Source organism: Sciurus carolinensis, chromosome 8, assembly GCF_902686445.1.
Source record: "Sciurus carolinensis chromosome 8, mSciCar1.2, whole genome shotgun sequence".
Lineage (NCBI taxonomy): Eukaryota > Metazoa > Chordata > Mammalia > Rodentia > Sciuridae > Sciurus > Sciurus carolinensis.
The window spans coordinates 144,839,982-144,865,921 of record NC_062220.1 but is presented as its reverse complement, the minus strand read 5'-3'; the positions used below and the strand labels follow the sequence as shown (position 1 = coordinate 144,865,921).

The following is a 25,940-nucleotide window of genomic DNA, read 5'->3' as shown; positions in this document are numbered from 1 at the left end:
TCCAGGATATATAAAGAACTCAAGTAACTTAACACCAGAAAGTAAAGAAAAACAGGTGAATTGTAGAAGTAAAACTTGCAAAGTACACAGAAGTCAATCTCCACAATTTACATACCCCTCCACCCCACTGCATTGCCTCCAGCATAGACCCTAGGCAAGACAACTAAAATTCTAATAAACACTTACCTTTAGGCCATAGAAACATGGAAAGAGTCCATCTTATTTATTTTTTGTGTGCTAGGGATTTCACCCAGGAGTGCTTTACTACAGAGCCATATCCCCATCCCTTTTTTAATGTTCTATTTTGAGACAGGGTCTTGTCAAGTTTCTTTAGGCCTAAGTTGCTGAGGTTGGCTTCAAACTTGTGATGGTCCTGTCTCAGCCTCCTGAGTCACTAGGATTACAGATGTATGCCATAGTAGAAAGAGCCCTTTTAGGCAGCAATGCATAGAAGGAATCCCACAAGTGAGAAATTCAGAAAAGGGGATGCCATAATTTTGTATTTGAATCCACACAAGTCTCAACCCAACCCCTCTATCATGCATGTGCATGACAGTACCAAACCAGCAAAGTAAAGGCTTACAGGATGAGACAGAGTTGAAACATTGTCCATATATGAGGATGTGAATTTACATTCTTGACCTAATCAGGTTAATGCCTACAAAACAAAAACACCAGCAATCTCCACAAAGTTACAAAAGTACCAGAGTGTATGCCACATAGTACTCAGTGTCTAAAATGTAATCCTAAATTACTTAACATACAATGAACAGGAAAATGTGGCCCATTATCATGAGAAAAAACAATCAACAGACATCAGCTTAGAAGTGATATTGGAAACATCCAATAAGTATTTTTAAAAGCAACTATTATAATACATATACTCCACGAGGTAAAAGAAAACACATTAGAAACAATTTTGAGGGGTGATGAAAATAGGAATGTCAGATAACTTGAATTATAGTGATGATCTCATGATGTTATACATATATCAAAACTGATCAAATCATATACCTTTAATACATATCATTTATTGTACATGTAGCTCAGTACAGTTGTAAAAAAACAATGTAACAGGGGCTAGGATTGTAGCTCAGTGGTAGAGCACTTGCCTACCATGTGTAGGCACTCGGTTTGATCCTCAGCACTGCATATATAAATAAATAAAATAAAGGTCCATCGACAACTAAAACAAATATTTTTTAAAAAACAACAAAACAATGTACTATTAGTCAAATCTATACCAAAGAAAAGGTAAATGTTATTAATGGTCATTTTACAGATTAGGAGACTGAAATTCAGAAAGATTGAGTACTTACCCAAAGTCACAAAACTTATCAGGTCAGAGATTCTAATGCAGGATTTTTTTATTTTTAAAAATTACAATATTATTTCTTTTTCTGAAAAAACAATATGGTTTTAGCCCTAACTCATGAATTTATTGGCAGGATTGAGTGGCAAAGTATGTCTTTAAGACATTTTAAACTCAAAAGACAGGTAACATATCAATGTATAAATTTCATACCACCAATTACATGTTATAGGTTCAGTGTCCCATATCTAAAATACTTGGGGATGCTTAGGATTCTGGATTTTTTTCAGATTTTAGAATATTTATACATGTATAAGAAGATATGTCATGGACACACTCAAGTCTAAACATGAAATTCATTTATGTTTAATATACACCTTTCATATACAGCTCAAAGGTAATTTTATACAAAAGTTTTATATATTTTAATGTATCTGCATTTTGATTGCAAACTATCACATGAGGTGAGATGTGGAATTTTCCACAGTTTCAGATTTTGGAGCATTTCAGATTTCTAACTAGGAACACTCACCTTCCTATTAAATTGAAAGAAATCTCTCCTCTACTAATAAATTTCATAAAAAAATACCCAACAATGGGAATAAACTGTATTTTAACGTCTAATTTTTTTACAATGTGAGTCTCAGAATTTAGAAGTATTATATACTGAGAGTACAATGTAGGTCAAAACATTGATAAAATTCATAAAAGGGGCTGGGGCAAAAGCTCAGTGGTAGAGTACTTGGCCTAGCATGCATAAGGCCTGGGTTTGATACCCAGCACTTAAAAAAAAATTCATGAAGATACATTTATAAACCATATGTGATTACCTGTACTATTTTTGAAAACTGATGTGTATTATATTCCAATAACACAAAACCAAACAGTCATTTCAACAGATGTAGAAAAATATTTCCTAACAGCTAGATGTGGAGGCACATGCCTATAATCGTAGCAACCTGGGAAGCTGAGGCAGGAGAATCACAAGTTTGAGGACAGCCTCAATAACTTAGCAAGACCCTGTCTCAAAATAAAAAATAAAAAGGGCTGGTGATATAGTTCAGTGGCAAAGCACTCCTGGGTTCAATCCCCAGTATCAGAAAAATATTTCATTACATGGAATTATGGTTAAAATATGTTAACTCATAAAAGTAGATTACAAAAAGTATTAACATATTATTGTATACATATGTATCACATATTTTATATATAATGTATTATTTTATACACGTATATGTATTTTATACACATAGAGTTTATATATATATTTTAAACATATGTATATATTTTGAGACAGGTCTTGCTAAGTTGCTAAGGGTGACCTCAAACTTGCAATTCTCCTGTCTTACCCTCCCAAGTCATTGGGATAGCAGGTATCTGCCACCATGCCTAGTTTAATTTATACATTTTTAAGAATGTATATTCAGAAAATGATTATAAGGATATATATTTAAAATATTAAAGAGTGCTTATAGCTGTCTGATTTTCAATTATCTACCTTTGTGCTTCTCTGAATTTTCCAAAATTTCTATAATAAATAGTTCTTTTTAGACAAAAAAGATAAAAGACATCGTTTCAAAGGGTTATAAAAAACAAATTGGTCTCCAGTCCCAGGATGGATCACTCTTGCTTCCTACCCTGAGTGTGCCTTCCTTGCAAGATGTTGTCACAGTCTAGTATTGCTTACCTGTCCAAGTACTTGCAAGTTATAGCAGATGATGTCCTTACTGGCCGTTGAAGTTCCATAGAGAAGTGCCTCAGTAAGCCCACAAATTCCCAGTAGCAGGTCAGACAAGCTCAGACAAAAAAGTGGCCTTATCTGTCAAAAGTCACAAAATTCTCATTTCATAAGTAATGTAACTATGAGAACAATGAATTATTTTTACACTTTATGCTTTAAGTAGAAAACTGAGTGTTAATTTGCCAGGGCATCAGTCATTGGTTGACTGAAGGAAATGAATGTAAAGGAAGACTCTAGATAGGAATGAATCTGTAATCACAGTTATCCCAAACCATCCTGGACTTGAAGTACTTATAGACGAATCAACACTGATCTTCTTACTCTTAGGGACACTTCTTTCTCAAGATATACAGGGTCCCACCATTTGACCCAGCTATCCCATTCCTCGGCTTATACCCAAAGGACTTAAAATCAGCATACTACAGTGATGCAGTCACATCAATGTTCACAGCAACTCAATTCACAATACCTAGATTGTGGAATCAACCTAGATGCCCTTCAATTGATGAATGGATAAAGAAATGTGAAATATATACACAATGGAATATTACTCAGCCATAAAGAAGAATAAAATCATGGCATTTGCTCGTAAATGGATGAAGCTGGAAAATAGCATGCTAAGTGAAATAGGCCGAGCCCAAAAAACCAAAGGCCGAATGTTTTCTCTGATAAGTGCATGACAATAAATAACAAGGAGAAGTGGCGGGGGAAAGAGAAGAATGAAGGAACTTTGGAAGGTGTAGAGGAAAATGGGGTGGGAGGGGATGGGGAACAGAAAGATAGTAGAATGAAACAGACAGTATTACTCTATGTATATGTATGATTACATGAATGATGTGAATCTACATTGTGTACAACCATAGAAATGAAAAGTTGTAACCCATTTGGGTACAATGAATCAAAATGCAGTCTGTAAAAATAAAAAAAGATTTTAAATAAAAAAAAGATATACAGGATCAAAGAAAGAATGAAAAGATGAAAAATTCTATGGTGAGACACACCACAAAGGACAACTGAGAGAGTTCTACATGTATAGCCAACATCTAAAATTTAAAAATGAGATCATAGGCTAAGCATTTAGGTGTGCAGCTGAGAACCTAAATGAAAATATTTTCCTTTTTGACTTCTGACCACATTGATGAAGTTTGTCCTCTTACTTCTAAGTATCCTTCTCCTTTTAGCCTACCCATTCCCATTTATTTAAAAGCAATTTTGATTTTCCTATGGGAAAAGTTATAAAATATTTATTGAGAGGCACTAAAGAAGACCTAAAGTGGTAAAGAAATACATTGTGCTCATGGGAATATTAAGCTTACCCATTTAAAAATGGTTGGAAAGACAGACAAAAAGCACAGAGGCTCCTTAAAACAGCGCAAATATGCACGCCTGTAATTCCAGCAGCTTGGGAGGCTGAGGCAGGAGGACCGCAAGTTCAAAGCCAGCCTCAGCAAAAGCGAGGTGCTAAGCAATTTGGTGAGATCCTGTCTCTAAATAAAATACAAAATAGGGCTGGGATGTGGCTCAGTGGCCTCAGTTCAATTCCCAGTACCACCCCCCCCCCCCCCAAAAAATGCACAGACAGCTTAAAACCAAATTGGGAAAAGTTGAGCTGGGGATCCACCGCCATCTTGTGGAGACATTAGCTGACTAGTCACCCTCTTAATGGGCATCTTCCCATGCCCAGATAGCTGCAAACTAAACCAGAGGAAAGGCCCCTGCAGTGGCACCTCTTAAATATCCAGCCAGAAAGAATTTCTAGAAGGACCACTACCAGCTTTAAATCGCTGAAATTGCCCTCCCTCTTCCCCCATTGCAAATAAGGGGAACAGAGTGGGCTGGAGGGGAACTGGCCCCGGGAAGTGTGCATCTAGCCCTGCTCTGCCTCTGTGACCCAGGAAAGGGCAAAAAGCTCTGCACAGCCTCCAGTTGCTTGCTCAACTCAGACAGAGGCAGCAAAACTTTGGCCCTGAACAAAAGAAGGCAGATTCACCAGGCCCCCAATCACTGACACTGGGGGAAGGCACCATAGGAGGTCTAGGGACAGTCCCAAGGATCTGGATTGCTGGGTCAGGATCACAGGGCCTACCAGAGGGATAACTATCTGAATATCCAGTGGCATAGAGACGGAGCAGAAAGGGACTGATACCAGCCTTAACAGGTAAACAGCCTGAACTGTGATCACAACTGGCAAGTGATCAGAAATTATTTTAATACTTAAGGGTCCTTGCATCAGGCTAAGTAAGCAGACGGAATCAACGCACAACATTCACAACCTAGGCAGTGGAAAATGGAGTCCAGGTGAACCACTGGAGACCCTTAGCTATGGTACCCCACAGAGCATCATTAGCTGGGAAAATACTTTTGCACCACAGATCAATGGTGGAAGACCCACATCCAGAGTTCCTGCACCCACATCCAAGCATCAGGACCTTCAATACCATGAAAAAGATCCAAAGGGGGGAACGGGTGCACAGTGACACACAGCAATCACAGAGACAAGACAGAGCCTACATCCTGAACTACTACACACAGTAGAAACACTGTCCATCTGAGCAGTCAGCTGCAGGCCCTCAAGCTGACAAACCAGAAGCTGATGGTAGGACACTCATAACAAGTAGGAGTGGGTCCCTGTCCCCTGCAACTTGGAAGAGATCCACAGCCAAAGATTGATGGACATCTGCTAAATATTCAAACCCCAATGAAATCCAAACCCAGATTCCACAAAAATTTTCTACATCTAGACATGGTATATTACAAACAACTCTAACGTCAACTTTGATCATATAAATAATTCCTTAATCTGAAAAAAATTGTTAACCCAACAGCCAACACTGTACCTCACTGTACCTTCAACCCATTTGAATGTACTTCATCAGATGGTTTAAAGCATTAACTGGAATCAATTTTCCTGTGTTTGTTTTCCTAGCTCTAGTTTGTACCTGCTTCTCTTGTCCCCTATTCACCCCCTTGCACTATCTGCTACCATCTCAAATAACACCCATTCATCTCTCTCTCCTTTCAACCTTGGTGTAAATTGACCTTTTACAACTTCTTTCTCTCTTTTCCCTCTCCTATTTGCCCAATCTTATTCTTCCCTCCTTTTAGCCCTCATTTAAGGGTATAAATACGTTTCCTAAATTTAACAACTAATTGTTTGACCTATTCCAGAACTTTATTATAGGTATATACCTGAATATGAGATATAGCAGAGATCAACTGTAGAAAGTTTTTGTTCTTTTAAGGTTGAATAGAATGAGGTCTGGCTCAAAAGTGACTACAGTAAATAAGGCTCAGTGGCATCACTTAAAGTGGGGCTGATATTGGGATCAGCAGAGGTCACACATTGAATTAAAATATCATATCATTATCTGGATATTTACCTGACATGGAACTCTTAAGAAAAAGGCTCACAAAGTAGTCCTTCACTTAAAAGAAGTCAGACCCATACTGATTAGATGGGAAGACATGTAAATAATATGATAAAGCAAGGAAAAAAAATCCCAAACAACCCAAATGCTTCAACAACAGAATTCACCGACTCCACAGTGGAGGAAATGTCAGAAAAGGAATTTAGAAAGTTGATAGTTAAACCATTCTATGAGAACAACAACAAAAAAAAAAAAAACAATGTAAGGAGTGAAATCAGAGGGAAAATACAGGAAGTGAAAGGTCACTTCAATAAAGACATAGAGATACTAAAAAGAATCAAACAGAAATCCTTGAAATGAAGGAATCAATAAACAAAACTAAAAATTCAATGGAAAGCATCACCAATAGACTAGACCAGTGAAGACAGATTTTCAGGCCTCAAAGAAAAAGTATATTATCTTTTTTTTTTTTTTTTTTGCAGTGCTGGGGATTGAACCCAGGGCCTTGTGCTTGACAGGTAAGCACTCTGTGAACTGAGCTATCAAATCCCCAGCACTGCAAAAAAAAAAAAAAAAAAAAAAAAAAAAAAAAGAATAATGATATAACATCTCTGGGACAGTATGAAAGCAGTTCTAAGAGGAAAGTTCACAGCATTGAGCTCGTACATTAAAAGAATAGAAAGATACCAAATAAATAATCTAACATTAGGTCTCAAGGCCCTAGAAAAAGAGAAACATATCAACACCAAAAGCAGAAGAAGATAGGAAATAATTAAAATCAGAGCCAAAAATCAATGAAACTGAGGTTAAAAAAAAATTAAAAGATCAGTGAAAGAGAAAGCTGTTTTTTTTCTGAAAGAACAAACAAAACTGATAAACCCTTATGCAAGCTACCAAAAAAAAAAAAAGGGAAAAAACTCGAATTAAACTCAAATTATTAAAATCAAAGATGAAAAAGGAAATATACAATTGACACCACTGAAATCCAAGGATTAGCAGAAACTATTTCAAAAATTTTTACTCAAAGAAGCTAGAAAATCTTGAAGATATGCACAAATTCCTAGAGATACAAATTCTATGACCTACTCCAATTGGACAAGGAGGATATAGAAAACTTTAACAGATCAGTCTCAAGAAAAATTGAAGCAGTCATGAAAAGTCTTCCAACAAAGAAAAGACCAGGACTGGATGGATTCTCAGTCAAGTTCTACAAGACCTTTAAGGAAGAACTAATACCAAGCCTCCTCAAAATTTTCCATGAAATAGAAAAGAGGAAATTCTCAAACTCATTCTATGAAGCCAGTATCATTCTGATATAAAGATCAGACAAAGACACATCAAGGAAAGAAAACTTCAGACCAATGTCCTTGGATGAACACAGATGCAAAAATTCTTTTTTTTTTTCCTTAGGAGGGGTGGCACTGGGGATTAAACCCAGGGGTTTACCACTGAGCTACATCCCATCCCTTTTTGCTTTTTATTTTGAGACAGGGTCTCTAAGTTGCTTAGGACCTCACTAAATTGCTGAGCCTGGCCTTGAACTTGTGATCCTCATGCCTCAGCCTCCTGAAATGCTGAGATTACAAGTGCGCACCTCAACACCTAGCAATGTAAAAATTCTTAATAAAATACTAGCAAGGGCTGAGTTGTGACTTAGTGTTAAAGCACTTGCCTAGTATGTATGAGGCACTGGGTTTGATCCTTAGCACCATATAAAAAATAAATTAAAAAAAAAAAAGGCCAGCATATCGATGCCTTTTTTGAGTGCAGATTGCTCACTGTCAGGCATCTATCATCTGCCATTTGCCTGCCTCTCGCCTGTCCATCGCCTGCCTTACACCTATCCATCACCCAACGCATGAGGTTCATCTCCCGATCGTCCGACAACAGTCAGCAAACTGATCGCCGACCGCCAGTGGAGCACCAGCTGCCTGCTGTTGCCTGAAAGTTCTCTGTCACAGTACCTGCAGGTTTGATTACACGTGGCTGCCGCCATTTTGAGACAACAGCCAGGCCTCGTAGGACACCTGGCTGGACTGACTGAGCCCCGTCTCCAGGATACCTCAGCCCAACCGATCACTCCCTGCCTCTGGGGCTCTCACATCGACTGACTGCTCCCTACTGCCAGGACCCCCAGACCAACTGACTGCGCCCTAGCACTGGGACCCCAGACTGACTGCACCCAGCCTCCAGGATCCCACAACCACACCAAACACACCCGACCTCCAGGACCCCTGCCTGACCAACTGCATCCTGCCTCCAGGACCTCCAGCTGACCATGTCCACACCCTGAGCTGCAGCTCCCCATTTGCCAACACATTTGGAAGCCAGAGTGGTCATCTTGGATAATCCTGGAAGCGGTAGCTCCGATCTTTAGGTGGAGCAAATCCCATCCTAAGACTTCTGCTGGAGGCTTGAAGCTCATCGTCAGGTAACTCTTATGCATCAGGCTACTGAACACTGGGAGATTTCATTACTATATGACTGTTATACTGCAGATTTTCTTTTTTCTACTTATTGAAAAAATTTAAGTTTTTATTTCTTTACTTTTCTTGCTCTCTTTTCCTTTTGTTTACCTATTCCCTCAGAGTCTCTTTCGCCCTTTTTTGCATGCTAACATCCAATTTCTTTTGATTACACTCTCACCCTTTCTATTATCTAGAACTTCTGTATATTCTTTTCTTATCCCATTAACAGCCACATTCTACATCCCTCTGCATCCTCTTTGTCCTCCATTTGAAACTGCAGACCTTATTGCAAATCTGTTTGTTTTACTGAAGATAATATTTGAACTCATTCTGTTTATTATGACAATTTTGTTATTGTCCTCATAAGGGCTATTTGGTCTAGGATTGCATAGTGTCTGAATTGGGTACTGCTAATATTGATCCCCCCTTAAAGAAAGAGTTTTGGAAACCTATAGGGCCACTATAAGCCTATACGGGGAAATCTGCAATACCCCAGATCTGCACTGCTAGAGGGGAAGATACTTGAACAACATGAAAAAACAAGGGAAGAAAATGATCCAAACAAATCTAGATTCTATATTAATAGAATCCAATGACAGTATGTTAGAAGAAATGTCAGAAAAGGACTTCAGATTATACATGATTAAGATGATTTGCGAAGCAAAGGATGAGATAAGAGAGCAAATGCAGGCAATGAATGATAATACCAATAAGCTGAAAGGGCACCTGCAGGAAGCAAAAGATCATTTCAACAAAGAGATAGAGATTCTCAAAAAAAAAAACAAACGGAAATCCTTGAAATGAAGGAAACAATAAACCAAATAAAAAACTCAATGGAAAGCATCACCAAAAGCCTAGACCACTTGGAAGACAGAACCTCAGACAATGAAGACAAAATATTGAATCTTGAAAATAAAGTTGCCCAGAGAAGATGGTAAGAAATCATGAACAGAATCTCCAAGAACTATGGGACATCATGAAAACACCAAATTTAAGAATTATTGGGATTGAGGAAGGCACAGAGATACAAACCAAAGGAATGAACAACCTATTCAATGAAATAATATCAGAAAATTTCCCAAACCTGAAGAATAAAATGGAAAATCAAATACAAGAGGCTTACAGAACACCAAATGCATAAAATCACAACAGATTCGCACCAAGGCACATTATAATAAAAATGCCTAACATTCAAAATAAAGATAGGATTTTGAAGGCCGCGAGAGAAAAGAATCAGATTATATATAGGGGGAGACCAATATGGATAGCAGCTGACTTCTCAACCCAGACTCTAAAAGCTAGAAGGGCCTGGAACAACATATTTCAAGCTCTGAAAGAACATGGTTGCCAACCAAGAATCCTATACCCAGCAAAACTGACCTTCAGATTTGAAGATGAAATAAAATCCTTCCATGATAAACAAAAGTTAAAAGAATTTACAAATAGAAAGTCTGCACTACAGAATGTTCTCAACAAAATATTCCATGAGGGGAAATGAAAAGAGACAATGTAGGTCAGCAAAGGGAGGAACTACCTTAGAGAAAAACCACTCAAAGGAGAAACCAAGCCAACTTAAAAACCAAAAATAAGCCAAATGACTGGGAATACAAATCATATCTCAATAATAACCATGAACATTAATGGCCTAAACTCATCAATCAAAAGACAAAGACTGGCAGAATGGATTAAAAAGAAAGACCCAACAATATGCTGTCTGCAAGAGACTCATCTCATAGAAAAAGACATCCACAGACTAAAGGTGAAAGGATAGGGAAAAACCTACCACGTGCATGGACTCAGTAAAAAAGTGGGGGTTTCCATCCTTATATCAGATAAAGTGGACTTCAAGACAAAGTTAGTCAGAAGAGATAAAGAAGGACATTTCATACTGCTTAAGGGAACCATAAATCAGGAAGACATAATGATAGTAAATATTTATGCCCCAAACAATGGTGCATCCCTGTACATCAAACAAATCCTTTTCAATTTCAGGAATCACATAGACCACAACATAATAATTCTGGGTGACTTTAACGCACCGCTGTCACCACTAGATAGATCTTCCAAACAAAAACCAAACAAAGAAACCAGAGAACTCAATAACACAATCAATAACCTAGACTTAATAAACATATATAGAATATTCCATCCATCAACGAGCAGATTCACTTTCTTCTCAGCAGCACATGGAAGCTTCTCCAAAATAGACCATATGTTATGCCACAAAGCAGTCCTTAGGAAAAAAACTGAGATACTGCCTTGTGTTCTATCAGATCCTAATGGACTAAGAGTAGAAATCAATGACAAAATAAAAAAGAGAAATTACTCCAACACCTGGAGACTAAATAATTGCTATTGAATGAAACATGGATAACAAAAAACATCAGGGAGGAGATTAAAAAATTCTTAGAGGTCAATGAGAACAATGATAAAACATATCAAAATCTCTGGGACACTATGAAAGCAGTACTAAGAGGAAAATTCATTGCATGGAGCGCATTCCAGAAAAGAATGAAAAGTCAACAACTATGTGACCTAACATTACAGCTCAAAGCCCTAGAAAAAGAAGAACAGAATAACAGCAAAAGTAATAGAAGACAGGAAATAATTAAAATCAGAGCTGAAATCAATGAAATTGAAACAAAAGAAACAATTCAAAAATTGACAAAACAAAAAGTTGGTTCTTTGAGAAAGTCAACAAAATAGACAAACCCTTAGCCACACTAACAAAGAGAAGGAGAGAGAAAACTCAAATTTCTAAAATTCGTGATGAAAAAGGAAATATCACGACAGACACCACTGAGATACATAATTAGAAGTTACATTGAAAATCTGTATTCTAACAAAATAGAATCTACTGAAGACACTGACAAATTTATAGAGACATATGATCCTCCCAAACTGAACCAGGAGGTCATACACAATTTAAACAGATCAATATCAAGCAATGAAATAGAAGAAGCCATTAAAATCCTACCATCCAAGAAAAACCCAGGACCAGACGGATTCTCAGCCGAGTTCTACAAGACCTTCAAAGAAGATCTCATTTCAATACTTCTCAAAGTATTCCAGGAAATAGAAAAGGAGAGTACCCTACCAAACTCATTCTATCAAGCTAATATCACCCTCATACCCAAACCAGGAAAAGACATCAAGGAAAGAAAATTTTAGACCAATATCCTTGATGAATATAGATGCAAAGATCCTTAACAAAATATTGGCAAACCGTATCCAAAAGCATATTAAGAAAGTCGTGCACCACGATCAAGTGGGGTTCATCTCTGGAATGCAAGGATGGTTTAACATCCATAAATCAATAAACATAATCCATCATGTCAATAGACTTAAGGATAAGAATCATATGGTTATTTCAATTGACGCAGAGAAAGCGTTCGACAAAATACAACACCCCTTCATGCTCAAAACACTAGAAAAAATAGGGATAGTAGGAACATACCTGAACATTGTAAAGGCTATTTATGCTAAGCCCATGGCCAACATCATTCTTAATGGAGAAAAACTGAAACCATTCCCTTTAAAAACAGGAACAAGACAGGGATGTCCTCTTTCACCACTTCTATTCAACATTGTCCTCGAAACTCTAGCCAGAGCAATTAGGCAGACTAAAGAAATTAAAGGGATATGAATAGGAAAAGAAGAACTTAAGCTGTCACTATTTGCGGATGACATGATTCTATATTTAGAGGATCCAAAAAAACTCCTCCAGAAAACTTCTAGACCTCATCAATGAATTCAGCAAAATAGCAGGCTATAAAATCAACATGCATAAATCTAAAGCATTTTTATATGCAAGCAATGAAACAGCTGAAAGGGAAATGAGGAAAACAACTCCATTTGCAATAGCCTCAAAAAAAAAAAAAAACTTGGGAATCAATCTAACCAAAGAGGTAAAAGATCTCTACAATGAAAACTACAAAACATTGAAGAAAGAAATTGAGGAAGACCTTAGAAGATGGAAAGATCTCCCATGTTCCTGGATAGGCAGAATTAATATTGTCAAATGGCCATACTACCAAAAGTGCTATACAGATTCAATGCAATTCCAATTAAAATCCCAATGATGTACCTTACAGAAATAGAGCAAGCAATCATGAAATTCATCTGGAAGAATAAGAATCCCAGAATAGCTAAAACAATCCTTAGCAGGAAGAATAAAGCAGGGGATATTGCAATACCAGAACTTCAACTACACTACAAAGCAATAGTAACAAAAATGGCATGGTATTGGCACCAAAATAGACAGGTAGATCAATGGTACAGAATAGAGGACACGGACACAAACCCAAATAAATACAATTTTCTCATACTAGACAAAGGTGCCAAAAATATGCAATGGAGAAAAGATAGCCTCTTCAACAAATGGGGCTGGGAAAACTGGAAATCCATATGCAACAGAATGAAACTAAACCCCTATCTCTCACCCTGCACAAAAATCAACTCACAATGGATCAAGAAATCAGACCAGAGACCCTCCACCTTATAGAAGAAAAAGTAGGTCCAAATCTTCAACTTGTTGGCTTAGGATCAGACTTCCTTAACAGGACTCCCATAGCACAAGAAATAAAAGCAAGAATCAATAACTGGGACAGATTCAAACTAAATAGCTTTCTCTCAGCAAAGGAAACTATCAGCAATGCAAAGAGAGAGCCTACAGAGTGGGAGAATATCTTTGCCACTCATACTTCAGATAGAGCACTAATTTCCAGAATATATAAAGAACTCAAAAACTCTACACCAAGAATACAAATAACCCAATCAACAAATGGGCTAAGGATACGAACAGACGCTTCACAGAAGAAGATCCACAAGCAATCAATAAACATATGAAAAAATGTTCACCATCTTTAGTAATAAGAGAAATGCAAATCAAAACTACACTAAGATTCCATCTCACCCCAATTAGAATGGCGATTATCAAGAATACAAGCAACAATAGGTGTTGGAGAGGATATGGGGAAAAAGGTACACTCATACATTGCTGGGGGGATGCAAATTAGTGCAGTCACTCTGGAAAGCAGTGTGGAGATTCCTTAGAAAACCTGGAATGGAACCACCATTTGACCCAGATATCCCACTCCTTGGCCTATACCCAAAGGACTTAAAATCAGCATACTTCAGAGATACAGCCACATCAATGTTCATAGCTGCTCAATTCACAATAGCCAGACTGTGGAACCAACCTAGATGTCCTTCAATTGATGAATGGATAAAGAAACTGTGATATATACATACAATGGAATATTACTCACCTATAAAGAATAATAAAATTATGGCATTTGCAGGTCAATGGATGAAACTGGAGAATATCATGTTAAGTGAGATAAGCCAATCTCAAAAAACCAAAGGACAAATGATATCGCTGATAAGCGGATGATGACACATAATGGGGGGGTGGGAGGGGGGCAAGAATGGAGGAAGGAGGGACTGTATAGAGGGAAAGAGGGGTGGGAGGGGTGGGGGGAAGGAAAAAATAACAGATTGAATCAAACATCATTACCCTATGTAAATGTATGATTACACAAATGGTATGCTGTTACTTCACGTACAAACATAAACAACATGTATCCCATTTGTTTACAATAAAAATAAATTAAAAAAAAAACACATACAAAGATAATACACCATGATCAAGTGGGTTTCATCCTAGGGATGCAAGATTGGTTCAACTACAGAAATCAATAAATGTAACTCACCACATAAACAGACTTAAAGACATTAAAGACAATAATTACATGATTATTTCAATAGATGCAGAAAAAAGCATTTGACAAAGTACAGAACCCATTCATGCTTTTTTTTTTTTTTTTTTTTTTTCAGGAGGGAGGGTACCTGTGATTGAACTCGGGGCACTTGACCATTGAGCCACATCCCCTATTTTGTATTTTATTTAGAGACTCCACTAATAGACTTCTAGAACTCATAAATGAATTCAGCAAAGTAGCAGGATACAAAATCAACACCTATAATCAATTGTTTATACTCCAATGAATCTGCTGAAAAAGAAATTAGAAAAACTATACTATTCACAATAGCCTAAAAAAAGTAAAATAAAATACTTGAAAACCAATTTAACAAAAGAGATGAAGGACCTCTACAATGAAAACTATAGAACACTAGATAAAGAAATTGAAGACCTTAGAAGATGGAAAGACCTCCCATGTTCTTAAAGAGGCAGAATTTATATCAAAATGGCCATACTACCCAAAGTGCTATACATATTTAATGCAAATCCTATCAAAATTCCAAGTACATTCTTCATAGAAATAGAAAAATCAGTCATGAAATTCATTTAGAAAAATAATAGACCCAGAAGAGCCAAAGCAATCCTTAGCACGAAAAGTGAAGCAGGAGGCATCACAATCCTGGACCTCAAATTATACTACAGAGCTACAATAACAAAAACAGCGTGCTACTGGAATCAAAACAGGCATGAAGACCAATGAAACAGAATAAAAGAGATAAACCCACATACAGTTACCTATATTTATGGTGCCAAAAACATAACATTGGAGAAAAGATAGTCTTTTTAACAAATGGTGCTGAGAAAACTGGAAAATATAGTAGAATAAAATTTAGCTCTTATATCTTACCCTGCACAAAACTCCACTCAAAGTGGATCAAAGACCTAGGAATCAGATCAAAAACCCTGCACCTGCTGGAATAAAATGTAGGCCTAACACTCCAACATATTGGCTCAGGAACTGATTTCCTTAACAAGACTCTTATAATGCAAGTAGAAGAATAAAAGATCAATAAATGGGATGGAATCAAATTTAAAAGCTTTTTCATAGCAAAAGAAACAATCAAGAACATAAGGAGAGCCAGGCATGGTTCACCACGCCTGTAATCCCAGCAGATCAGGAGGTTGAAGTAGGAGAATCACAAGTTCTCCTTAGTGAGGCCCTAAGCATCTCAGTTAGACCCTTCTCTAAATAAAATACAAAAAGAGGGCTGGGGGTGTGGCTCAGTGGTTAAGTGCCCCAGTACCAAAAAAAAAAAAAAAAAAAAAAAAAAAAAAATTATCCAGAATATACAAAGAACTCAAAAAACTTAACACTGAAAAAAAAAAAAAAACCAATCAACAAATGGGCAAAGGAACTAAACAGACACTTCTCAAAAAAAGAAATATGAATGATCAACAAATATGTGAACAAATGTTCACTCTAGCAATTAGAGAAATGCAACTTAACACTATACTCAGATTTCACCTCACTCCAGTCAGAATGGCAATTATTAAGAATAAAATAACAATATGTATTGGCAAGGATGTCGGGAAAAGGGTACACTCATACATTGTTGGTGAAACTGTAAATTGGTGCAGCCATTCTGGAAAGGGTTTGGAGATTCCTTAAAAAACTAGGAATGGAATGCTCTGGGGTTGTAGCTCAGTGGTAAAGCATGTGCCTTGCATGTGTGAGACACTGGGTTCAATTCTCAGCACCACACATAAATAAATAAATAAAATAAAGGTCCACTGACAACTAAAACTTTTTGAAAAAAAAAAACTAGGAAGGAATTACCATTTGACATGATTATCTCACTCTTCAGTATACAGCCAAAGGAATTAAAATCAGCATACTACAATGGCACAGCCACATCAATGTTTCCAGCAGCACAATTCACAACAGCTAAGCTGTGGATCCAACCTAAGTGCTCTTCAAAAGATAAATGAATAGGGGCTGGGGATGTAGCTCAGTTGGTAGAGTGCTTGCCTTGCAAGTACAAGGCCCTGGGTTCAATCCCTAGCACCACAAAAAAACAACCAAAAAGATAATGGATAAAGAAAATGTGGTATATATCCACAATGGAGTATTACTCAGTCATTAAGAAGAATGAAATTATGACATTTGCCAGTCAATGGATGAATCTGGAGACTATCATGCTGAGTGAAATAAACCAGTCCCAAAAAGTCAAAGGTCAAATGTTTTTTCTGATATGTTGAAGCTAATACACAATAAGTGGGGGGGGGGGGCATTAAAAAAGAACAGAAGTTCAGCAGAGTAGACAAAGAGGAATGAAGGGAAGGGAGGAAGGATAAAAGGAAACAGTAGAATGAATCTGACATATGTACATATATAGAAAACACCACTGTGAATCTCACTACTGTATACATTCATAAGAAATTGACTGAAGAAAAAAAAAACCTATGGGTTAGACAGAAAGATCAGTGGAGCAGAGGGAAGGGAGCAGGTGGTTGCGAAACGGAAGGGAAGCAGAGATACTAAGGACTGAATTAGAAGAAGATATAGTCCATGCTTTTACAATTATGTCAAAATGGATTCTACGGTCATGTATAACTAAAAAGAACCAATAAAAAATTCAGCCACATTAAAATTAGAATAGAAGGCAAAAGATACCATGAAGAGCCAGGTGTGGTGGCACACATCTGCAATTCCAGCAACTGGAGAGGCTGAGGCATGAAAATTGCAAGTTTGTGGCCAGCCTCTGCAACTAAGTGAGGCCCTAAGCAACTTTGCAAGACCCTGTGTCAAAATAAAAAATAAAAATGACTGGGGATATAGCTTAGTGTTAAAGGGAAAAATAACTTAATAAAAAGGAAGGTGAAGGGGAACATATATCTTTTGAAGGATATAAATTACTATTAACTAGAGGAAACTCTGTGGAGGTAGCTCAGTGGTAGAGCTTCCCTGGGTTCAATCCCCAATCAGAAAAGAAAAAAAAATTTTTTTTGTAGTACTAGAGAGTATAGTACCAGAGAGTGGTAGGGATACTCTACCACTGAGCAATACCCCCACCCCTTCTTTATTTTTATTTTGAGACAGGGTATCACTAAATTGCTGAAGTTAGCCTCAGCCTTGCAATCCTCCTGCCTCAGTTTCCCAAGTTGCTGGGATTACAGACATGTGTCACCATACCTGGTCATTTCTCTGAAAATCTTTACTGAGCTAGCAAATATATCACTCTACCTAGTTCTCTATGAACCAGGAAGTTATTAACTTGGTTTTTTTGGTACAAATGAAGTATTTTTGCTCAAAAATAAATTATAATTGCCTAGAAGGACAGAGCAGAAAGACAAATATCTTTCATATATCAAAGTCCTTTGTTCAATCTCCTAGCCGCACTAGCAATTTTCCTAAGTACAGAAATCAGAAACTCACTTCTGTCATCCTTAAAGTGAATACAGGTTTCAGACAACACTGTTTCCTTAATCTTAATAATTAAAAAAATACCAAAAAAAGATATCAAAGAAATCTACACTTAAGAATTCATCTTCATCTGGATATGGCATCATTTGCCTATAATCCCAGCAACTCAGGAGGTTGAGGGATAAGGATCATAAATTCAAGGACCGTCTGGGCAACTTAGCAAGAAATGGTCTCAAATAAAAAGGGCTGGCAAAGTAGCCACATGTGTAGCATGCATGAAGTCCTAGGTTTAATCCCCAGTACTACAGGAAAAAAAAAGTTCATCTCTAAGAATTCAAATGATAGCTAAAGACAATTGCCTGGAAGATAAGGGAGTTCTATTGACAAGGCTAAAGCATCTTAATTATTATAGTGAGGAATTTATAAATAATTTGTAGAATTATTCCATCATTTGCAGGAACTACTTCTCTGTGATTTATTTTAAAGGATTAGTCACTAAAAGTTCAAATTCAAAGAGTGACTACTCACCTCTGAAGAATTTGGTCTATTCTTGAATACAGCATAGGTAATAAGTGAACTTGAACCTATAATACTGAGAGACACAGGTGATGATCATTAAAACAGGACAAGAAGTCTCCTTCACATGTGCTGATTTTTTTTTTACTAATAAAATTGATGTAAAATAAACTGCACATGTGTTTTAAAAGTATGGAATGCTTCATGAATTTGCATGCCATTCTTGTTTAGGGCCATGCCAATCTTCTCTATCATTCCAATTTTTAATATGTGTGCTGCCAAAGTGAGCATGTAGCTATTTATTGATTTTGCAATCACTCCTGTTGACCAGACTGTCCACTGATTTCAGATGTTATTCCTCAATCTGCTTTTGTTGTTATTGTTGTTTATGTTGTTACACTTTCTTAGTCAGAAAATACCAACATAGTAAATGAAGAATATAATTTTTCTCTAACTAAAAAGCAAAATCAAATCCCCAGGAGGAAAATGCAGAAATTGTGGAATGTTACAATTTTACTTATACTAGTTTATATAGTCATATTATGTGAGATTAAATAAACATACCTCAGAGTAGCCATAATAAATTGTATCCACTGTATTGCAGAAAAAACCTAAGAAAGAAAAAATTAAACCTTTTACATTTAATATTCAACCTAACTCCAATTTTACTGTTTATCAACCATCTCCTCAGCACAAGTTCTTCTTCAAAGACTAATCAAAACATGCTACAAGTCTGAGAATGAGTAAAAAAGACTTTGAAAAGGACTCTGGGAAGGAAGGATGGCTCCATTTTTCCTCTCTTCTACTTCTCTGGGAAACTGTAAAATAAAAATAATATAGAGGTGGGTAGAAAAATGACAGAATGAAAAAATAAAATTGAATGAGAAAACTAATAAAAGGAAGAATAAAATGTAGAATAGATAAAAAAGTTAGTTTGAGAAGGGACAGATTTATGAAACAGGGGTAACAATAAAGACAAAAATAAAGTTCACTAAAAGAACAATAAATGATAGAGAAACAGAAGAAAATGGAGAGGTACTGTGGTGAAAAATACAGGGCACAAAGAAAGGGGAGGGGGCAAAAAAAACAACTTCTGACCTTACCAAATCCCACTTGTCCTCCAGGGTGCTAGTTTCCAGTAATAAGGCCATAAGGACTTCAGTCCCAGCCACCTTTATGCAGTGATCTTTCTCAGACAGGTTCCCAAAGAAGTGAACAAGGAGCTCCACCCCTGCCCCAGCCTGGCTCCTCCCCACCTAATCATGCACTGTACCTTGAGGGCGACCAGCCAGGTGGCAACAAGTGGAAAAAAAACTCAAGCTGAAAGCCCAAAATAGAAAGAGCAGGTGACAAGGAAACAAAGTTTAAGAAGCACAAGGAACTGTAAGAAGGGGCAAGCGGTAGGAGTTATTATTTATTTTATTAAAAGAAGCAGATTGAGTCATAGTACAAAGATAAAATACAGTTGTAAGAGGGAAATGAAACAGGAAAAAAAAAAAAAAGAAAAGAAAAGAGAGAGTAAAAGGGAGGTCTGTTTAAAATTTGCCCACTTAGAGACAGAAGTCTTTGTGGGAAAGAGAGACTGCATAAAATTTTAGTAATACCAGTATAAAGTTAGCAAGATAGGAGGTTGTTAATGTTTTTCATATTTGATACTAACATCTTAAATATTCTGAACCCAAAATTTCCACCAGAAATATAACCATATTACTCTATTCATTGAATGCACTTCATTGATGTTTAAATATCCATGTTGTACAAAGTAGTGTGTCACTGAAGATACAAAGATAAATAAGAGAAAGACCCAGCCTTACAGGAGCTTATAATATAATAGGAAAAATGGCTTGAAGACCTAAAACTCAAATGATTGCATATAGTAATAGTACATACAGAATGGCACTTGAACACGATTTGGAAGGATTGGTAAAATTCTAACAAGCAAAGACTCAGGGAGAGGATGCAGGAAGCTGATGTAACCATTTGTCTTAATCATATTTTTGTATATTATACAAATATTTTCTTTCTTTTTACATTTTTTGGGGAGGTGGTTCTTGGAGTGAGACCCAGGGCCTTGCAAATGCTAAGCACATACTCTACCACTGAGGTAAGCCCCTGGGTCCCAAATATTTCTTAATAACATTTATTAGACCATTTGTATAGCTGGATATGCATATTAGGTTAAGATTATAGTATAGAGCTGGGTGCAGTGGTGCATGCCTGTAATCAGAGTGCCTTGGGAGGCTGAGGCAGGAGAATCTGAGTTTAAAGCCAGCCTCAGAAATTTAGTAAGGCCCTCAGCAACTTGGTGAAATGGTGTCTCAAAATAAGAAAATAAAAGGGCTGGGAAGAAATTTTTTAAAAAAGGGCTGGGGATATGGCTCCATGGTTGTGTCTTTGGGTTTAATTCCTGGTATTGGGGGGTGTAAAAAAAAATTATAGTACGGAATGGAAGAGTAGACATTATAAAATGCAAAGTTTTAATAACTGCTTAAATTATTAGATAAGCAAATAAAATACTGACTTCTAGACTAGAAATTTGCAGAAGGTCTTAGAGAATTTCAAGGTCTCTAATCATAAATCTGTCTAATAAGGGTGAGGAGACTAATGACGGTCTTACCAACCAAGTGATAAGAAAATGATTTTGGACAAAAGACTCTTGTCTCAGTCCAGAATAAATCTGTAATTGTTCAGAGAACAGTCATGCCAAATTAGTCTGCTGCTCTTGATAACATAATCGACCTCAGACAACTCTTCTTTTTGGTATCTCTTATAAAATGTCTATAATACTACTACTGCACCTGGTTTACATACTTTACTTTTACAGCACTTTAAATCTATAGAAAAATTGGTCAGATAGTACAGAGAGTATTAGTTCTTCAAATATTTCAGGTTTCCTATCCTAGAATCTTTCTACAGCCTGTTTTTCTTCCTAAACTGATTCATAAAGATCTGAAATTTAAAGCTGGATGTGGTTTGCACACACCTGTAATCCCAGCTATTTGAGAGGCTTAAGGCAGGAGGGTCACAAATTTGAGGCCTGCTTGGGCAACTTAGTGAGATCTTGTCTCAGAGTAAAAGAGTATACAATAAAGGGCTCAGGGTGTAGCTCAGTGGTAGAATGCCCAGCAAGTGAAAATCCCCAGTACTACAACGGAAAATAAAATTTTACAAAAAATTAAGTTTAACAAAAAACAATATTTTTTGCCATTTTACATTATGATTAATGACTTGTCTCTTCACAAAAGTTCAACTTTCCTTTATTATAAATTATTGTAATTCATAATTATATGTCTGTCTGTATAATTATTTTACGTTGGTGTCCTCTGTTAAACAGTTAGCTCCAAGATGGCAGGGAGCATATCTATTTTGCTCACCAGTGTAATCCTTACCCACAAGAGGATATAACACATGGAAGATATTCAGTAAATACCTGTTAAATATGGAAATAATTCTTAGAGGAGAAAATAAAAATCTTCCTTCCATAACAATTTTTGGCAGATAAAATATGCTTTAAGTCTTCATTAAGACATCTGTATCAGGTGGGCATAGTGGTATACACCTGTAATCCCAGCACCTGGGGAGGCTGGGATTACAGAAGGCTGAGGAAGAAGGATCACAAGTTCAAGGCCAGCCTGGGCAATTTAGTGAGATCCTGTCCCAAAATAAAATAAAATATAAAAAAGGCTGGACCTGTAGTTTAATACTAAAGTCCCCCACATTCAATCCCTAGTACCACTAAAAAAACAAAAAGACATCAATGTCAAAAGAACCAGTGTTACCATCAACAAAACACTTCAGGTAAGGGAAATACAATTAGTTCTAAGGAAAGGGAGTAATATGTGGTCTAAAGAGGGAATGTAGAAAAAGTCAAAGGAATTTTGAGAGACAGCCATGGAATAGTTTCTCCTCATTGACTTGATTCACTTAGTCACTGAACAAATATTTACTGAACGGAGACCACGTGCCAGTCACTGTTCTAGATGCCATGGATATCACAGTGAGCAAAACAGACAAAAAAGAAAAATCTATCCCTCATGAGAAACAGATAACAAGCAAAATCTATACTATGTTACAATTGGAAAAGAACTGAGGAAAAATAACAGGGAAGAGAGATGGAAAACAGGGCAGTATCAGGAAGGAACAAAAAAACATTTTTTAAAAATAGGATCTCACTATTTTGTCAATGCTGGCCTCAAAGTCCTGAGCTTAAATGATCCTCCTGCCTTACTCTTCCAACTAGCTGTGACTAAGTGCACACCACCTCACCGAGGAGACAGAATTTTTAAAGGGATGGTTAGGATAGGCCTCAGTAGAAAGGGTGACATTTGAGGAGACGTCAAGGAAATGAAGAGGGTAGCCATTCGGATATCTTAAAGAAAATTGTTCTATAGAGGGAGAAAATCAATGCATAGGCTCTGAGGCAGGAACATGCCTTGTGTGTACAAAGAACAGTCAACAGGTCAGTGAGGCTAGGAAAAAAACTGATGATGTTAGGAAAAAAATTGTGAACTATATTAACGTACTATGCTACTTTCCTTCCTCCTCACTCCAGTTGCTGAGTCATATGGACACTCAAAGTAACATGCCCCTTCTTCTTTAACTCCATATAAGACCAAGGTGAGCCTTTTGATTTTCAACATCAGTGTCAACTGTAAGATGACTTCTGAACTATGCCAGAACTATGCTTGACTTATTTTTGTAGATTACTGTCAGAGTCCTAAAGCCAAGAATTTAATCATGTGAAATTAAAGACGTGACCAGGACATTATTCAAAGAAAGCACTGAGACAATTACTTTTGCAAGTCATAGCAAAAGTGCCAATATTTTCCCCTCCTAAATCAATTCACTTTCTTCAAAATCTGCTTCTAAACCAACTAAAATTTGGCATATACCTATTATCCCAGTGATTTGTGGGGCTGAGGCAGGAGGATTGCAAGTTTAAGGTCAGCCTTGTCTCACAATATAAGGAGGGCTGGGGATGTAGCTCAGTGGTAGAGTGCCCCATTCAATTCCTAGTACCCTAACTAAGTAAATAAACAAAGAAACATACATACATACATACAAAATTAAAAAGCCAGGGACATGGCTCAGTGGTAGAGTAACCTGGGTTTAATCCCTAGTACTGCAAAAGCAAACAAAACAAAACTAACCACAACTATTAAGTCACTGCTGATTGACCATCCTAAATAAAAGTATTGAAAGTATTTATATACTCAGAATTGAATAGTTTAAATATCTTATAAAGTTTTCTGAAAGTTTTTTTTCTTTCTTTTTTTTTTTTTTTGTGGTGGTACTAGGATTGAATCCAGGGACCAGGGGCACTCTACCACTGATCTATATTCCTAATACCAGCATTTTTTGTTGAGACAGGATTTTGACAAGTTACTATGCCTGGCCTCAAACCTGCAATTCTCCTGCCTTAGCCTCCAGAGTCTCCGGGATTATAAGCATGCACCATTCCACCTGGCTTAAAAACCTTAATAGTCCTTGTTGATTACAGAATAGAACAGAACCATCTTGGGCTTCTCCCATACTTGGGCTTAAAACTGCCCTACTATGTACTATTTTGAGAATTCCTATAGCCAAGTCAGTTATCCCCAAAGTATGTTCATTACCACACCTGCTCCTTTTTCAATTGTTTTCCACATACAATGATCTTTTTTCCAAGCCTTCCCCCTATTTCTAGGGAACAGACACATGCAAATGGTGAGAATGTGAAACTAAAAGAATAATTCTATAAAATGGGCCTCATATGCTTTCTTTTCCAAGAAGCAATTTAACTGCAGTCGTGCCTGGCCTACGTGGATAGGCTATGTCACATTCCTCAGCAAACTACCTGTTGTCTACAGTGAAATGCAGGTCCAAAATTATGTCGATGAGAGAAACCCAAGTTACCCTGAATGGGGAAAATTTTGTGACACTTTTCATATACCAAATCCTGAAACTCTGGGAGATAAGGATAATTCCTCCGAACCATAAAATCTGTAGGAATGTATGGTTAAGGATCCAATGAGGCAGGGCACAGCAGCACATGCCTGTAATTCCAGCAGCTTGGGAAGCTGAGGCAGGAGGATCTTGAGTTCAGAGCCAGCTTCTGCAATTTAGTGAGGCGCAAGGCAACTCAGTGAGACCCTGTCTCTCAATAAAATATAAAAAGGGCTGGGGATGTAGCTCAGTGGTTAAGTCCCCTGAATTCAATTCCTGGTACAAAAAAACAAAAGAAAGAATACAATTAGAACTGGTCAGCATGGGACAAGGTGATGTAGAATTGTCATGGCAATGGGTACTGGAAAGTCTGATGTCATCTTGCTGTCAGTCAAACGTCAATAAGTAGACCTAGGTAGGACTCTCTGGAAACTTCTCTGGATCCCCAGTAAAACTGGAGTGCAGAAGAGGAACATGGTTCCTCTCCTCTCTGATAGGACCCACTATCTCCCTTGAGTGTCCCCTTTCCCTTTTCCTATCCCTTCAACAAACTCATGCCTACTACTCTGAGCCATATGTCTGAAATCTTTCTGACTTCATGGCAAGAACTGGAGCTTGAAAGGGGATGGAGATCTTTGCACTGCCTGTTTTCTAGAAGGCCCCAATTCTGTGACACTACTACATGAAGCCTTCCTTTTTTATTAACAGGTATTAATTGTACATATTAATGGGATTCACTGTGATATTTCCATACATGCATACAGCATGTAATGATCATATCTAAGCACCCTTCTTCCTCCTTGACCTCCCTCCCCCACACCAAGTTCCTAGTAATCACTAATCTATTTGATGCCTTTTAACACATTAGTTCATAGCAGTTTTTTCTTCTTGTAATTTCTATTATTTATCTCAATAGCTCATTCTATTTACTAATTCATTTGGAAAACTCAAAATAGATTTTTCTGAACTTCCCCTAAAAACACATACATAGCTACTGAACTTTTTCTCTCAAAACTTCTAATCAATCAAACTTCTTGTCCAAGATTACATTGTTATCTTTGATGACTATTTTATAACACACACATATTTACTGGATAAAGACAATAGTTAATTAATTATGGTGCTAAGCCCTTATAATGCATTATATAATTTATTCTTTTATCTTCAATTTGTTTGTTCATCACAGCCTTGTGAATTTCTTGTGCATTTCTTAATTTCATCTTTACTTCTTCAACCCTACTTTTTTTTTTTTTTTTCTTTTCAGTGCTGGGGATCAAACCCAGTGCCTGGAGTGCAATGAGAAATCACTCTACTTCTGAGCTACACCACAAACACCAAACCTACTATTAGGTCCTACTGCTAGACCTTAATTTCTCCAGGCTGGACTACTGCAACAAAGTCTTAACTGGGCTCCCAGCCTACAGATTCTCCTTTCAATCCATTCCCTTTGTTCCTGATTTTTTTTTTTTTTTTTCAGAGCTG

General features: G+C 37.0%; 1 protein-coding gene and 1 non-coding gene across 3 annotated transcripts in view; both read right to left on the bottom strand.

Annotated features, from left to right (window-relative positions):
- The window catches only part of Tmem116 (transmembrane protein 116), a 112,383-nt gene extending 92,635 nt beyond the window's left edge, over positions 1–19,748 (bottom strand). For both annotated transcript variants that reach the window (XM_047561775.1, XM_047561776.1), the window contains exons 1-4: positions 19,637–19,748; positions 19,098–19,144; positions 18,546–18,609; positions 3,000–3,131 (exon numbers count right to left, since the gene is read on the bottom strand). In XM_047561775.1, coding sequence (XP_047417731.1) covers positions 3,000–3,131; positions 18,546–18,609; positions 19,098–19,144; positions 19,637–19,684 — 291 coding nt within the window. In that variant the 5' untranslated portion in view covers positions 19,685–19,748. The remainder of the gene's footprint in view (positions 1–2,999; positions 3,132–18,545; positions 18,610–19,097; positions 19,145–19,636) is intronic.
- On the bottom strand, positions 18,720–18,824 carry LOC124991989 (U6 spliceosomal RNA). The gene has a single exon (XR_007110006.1). It is a non-coding gene; the product is annotated as a U6 spliceosomal RNA (small nuclear RNA).
- Positions 19,749–25,940: the final 6,192 nt, after the last annotated feature.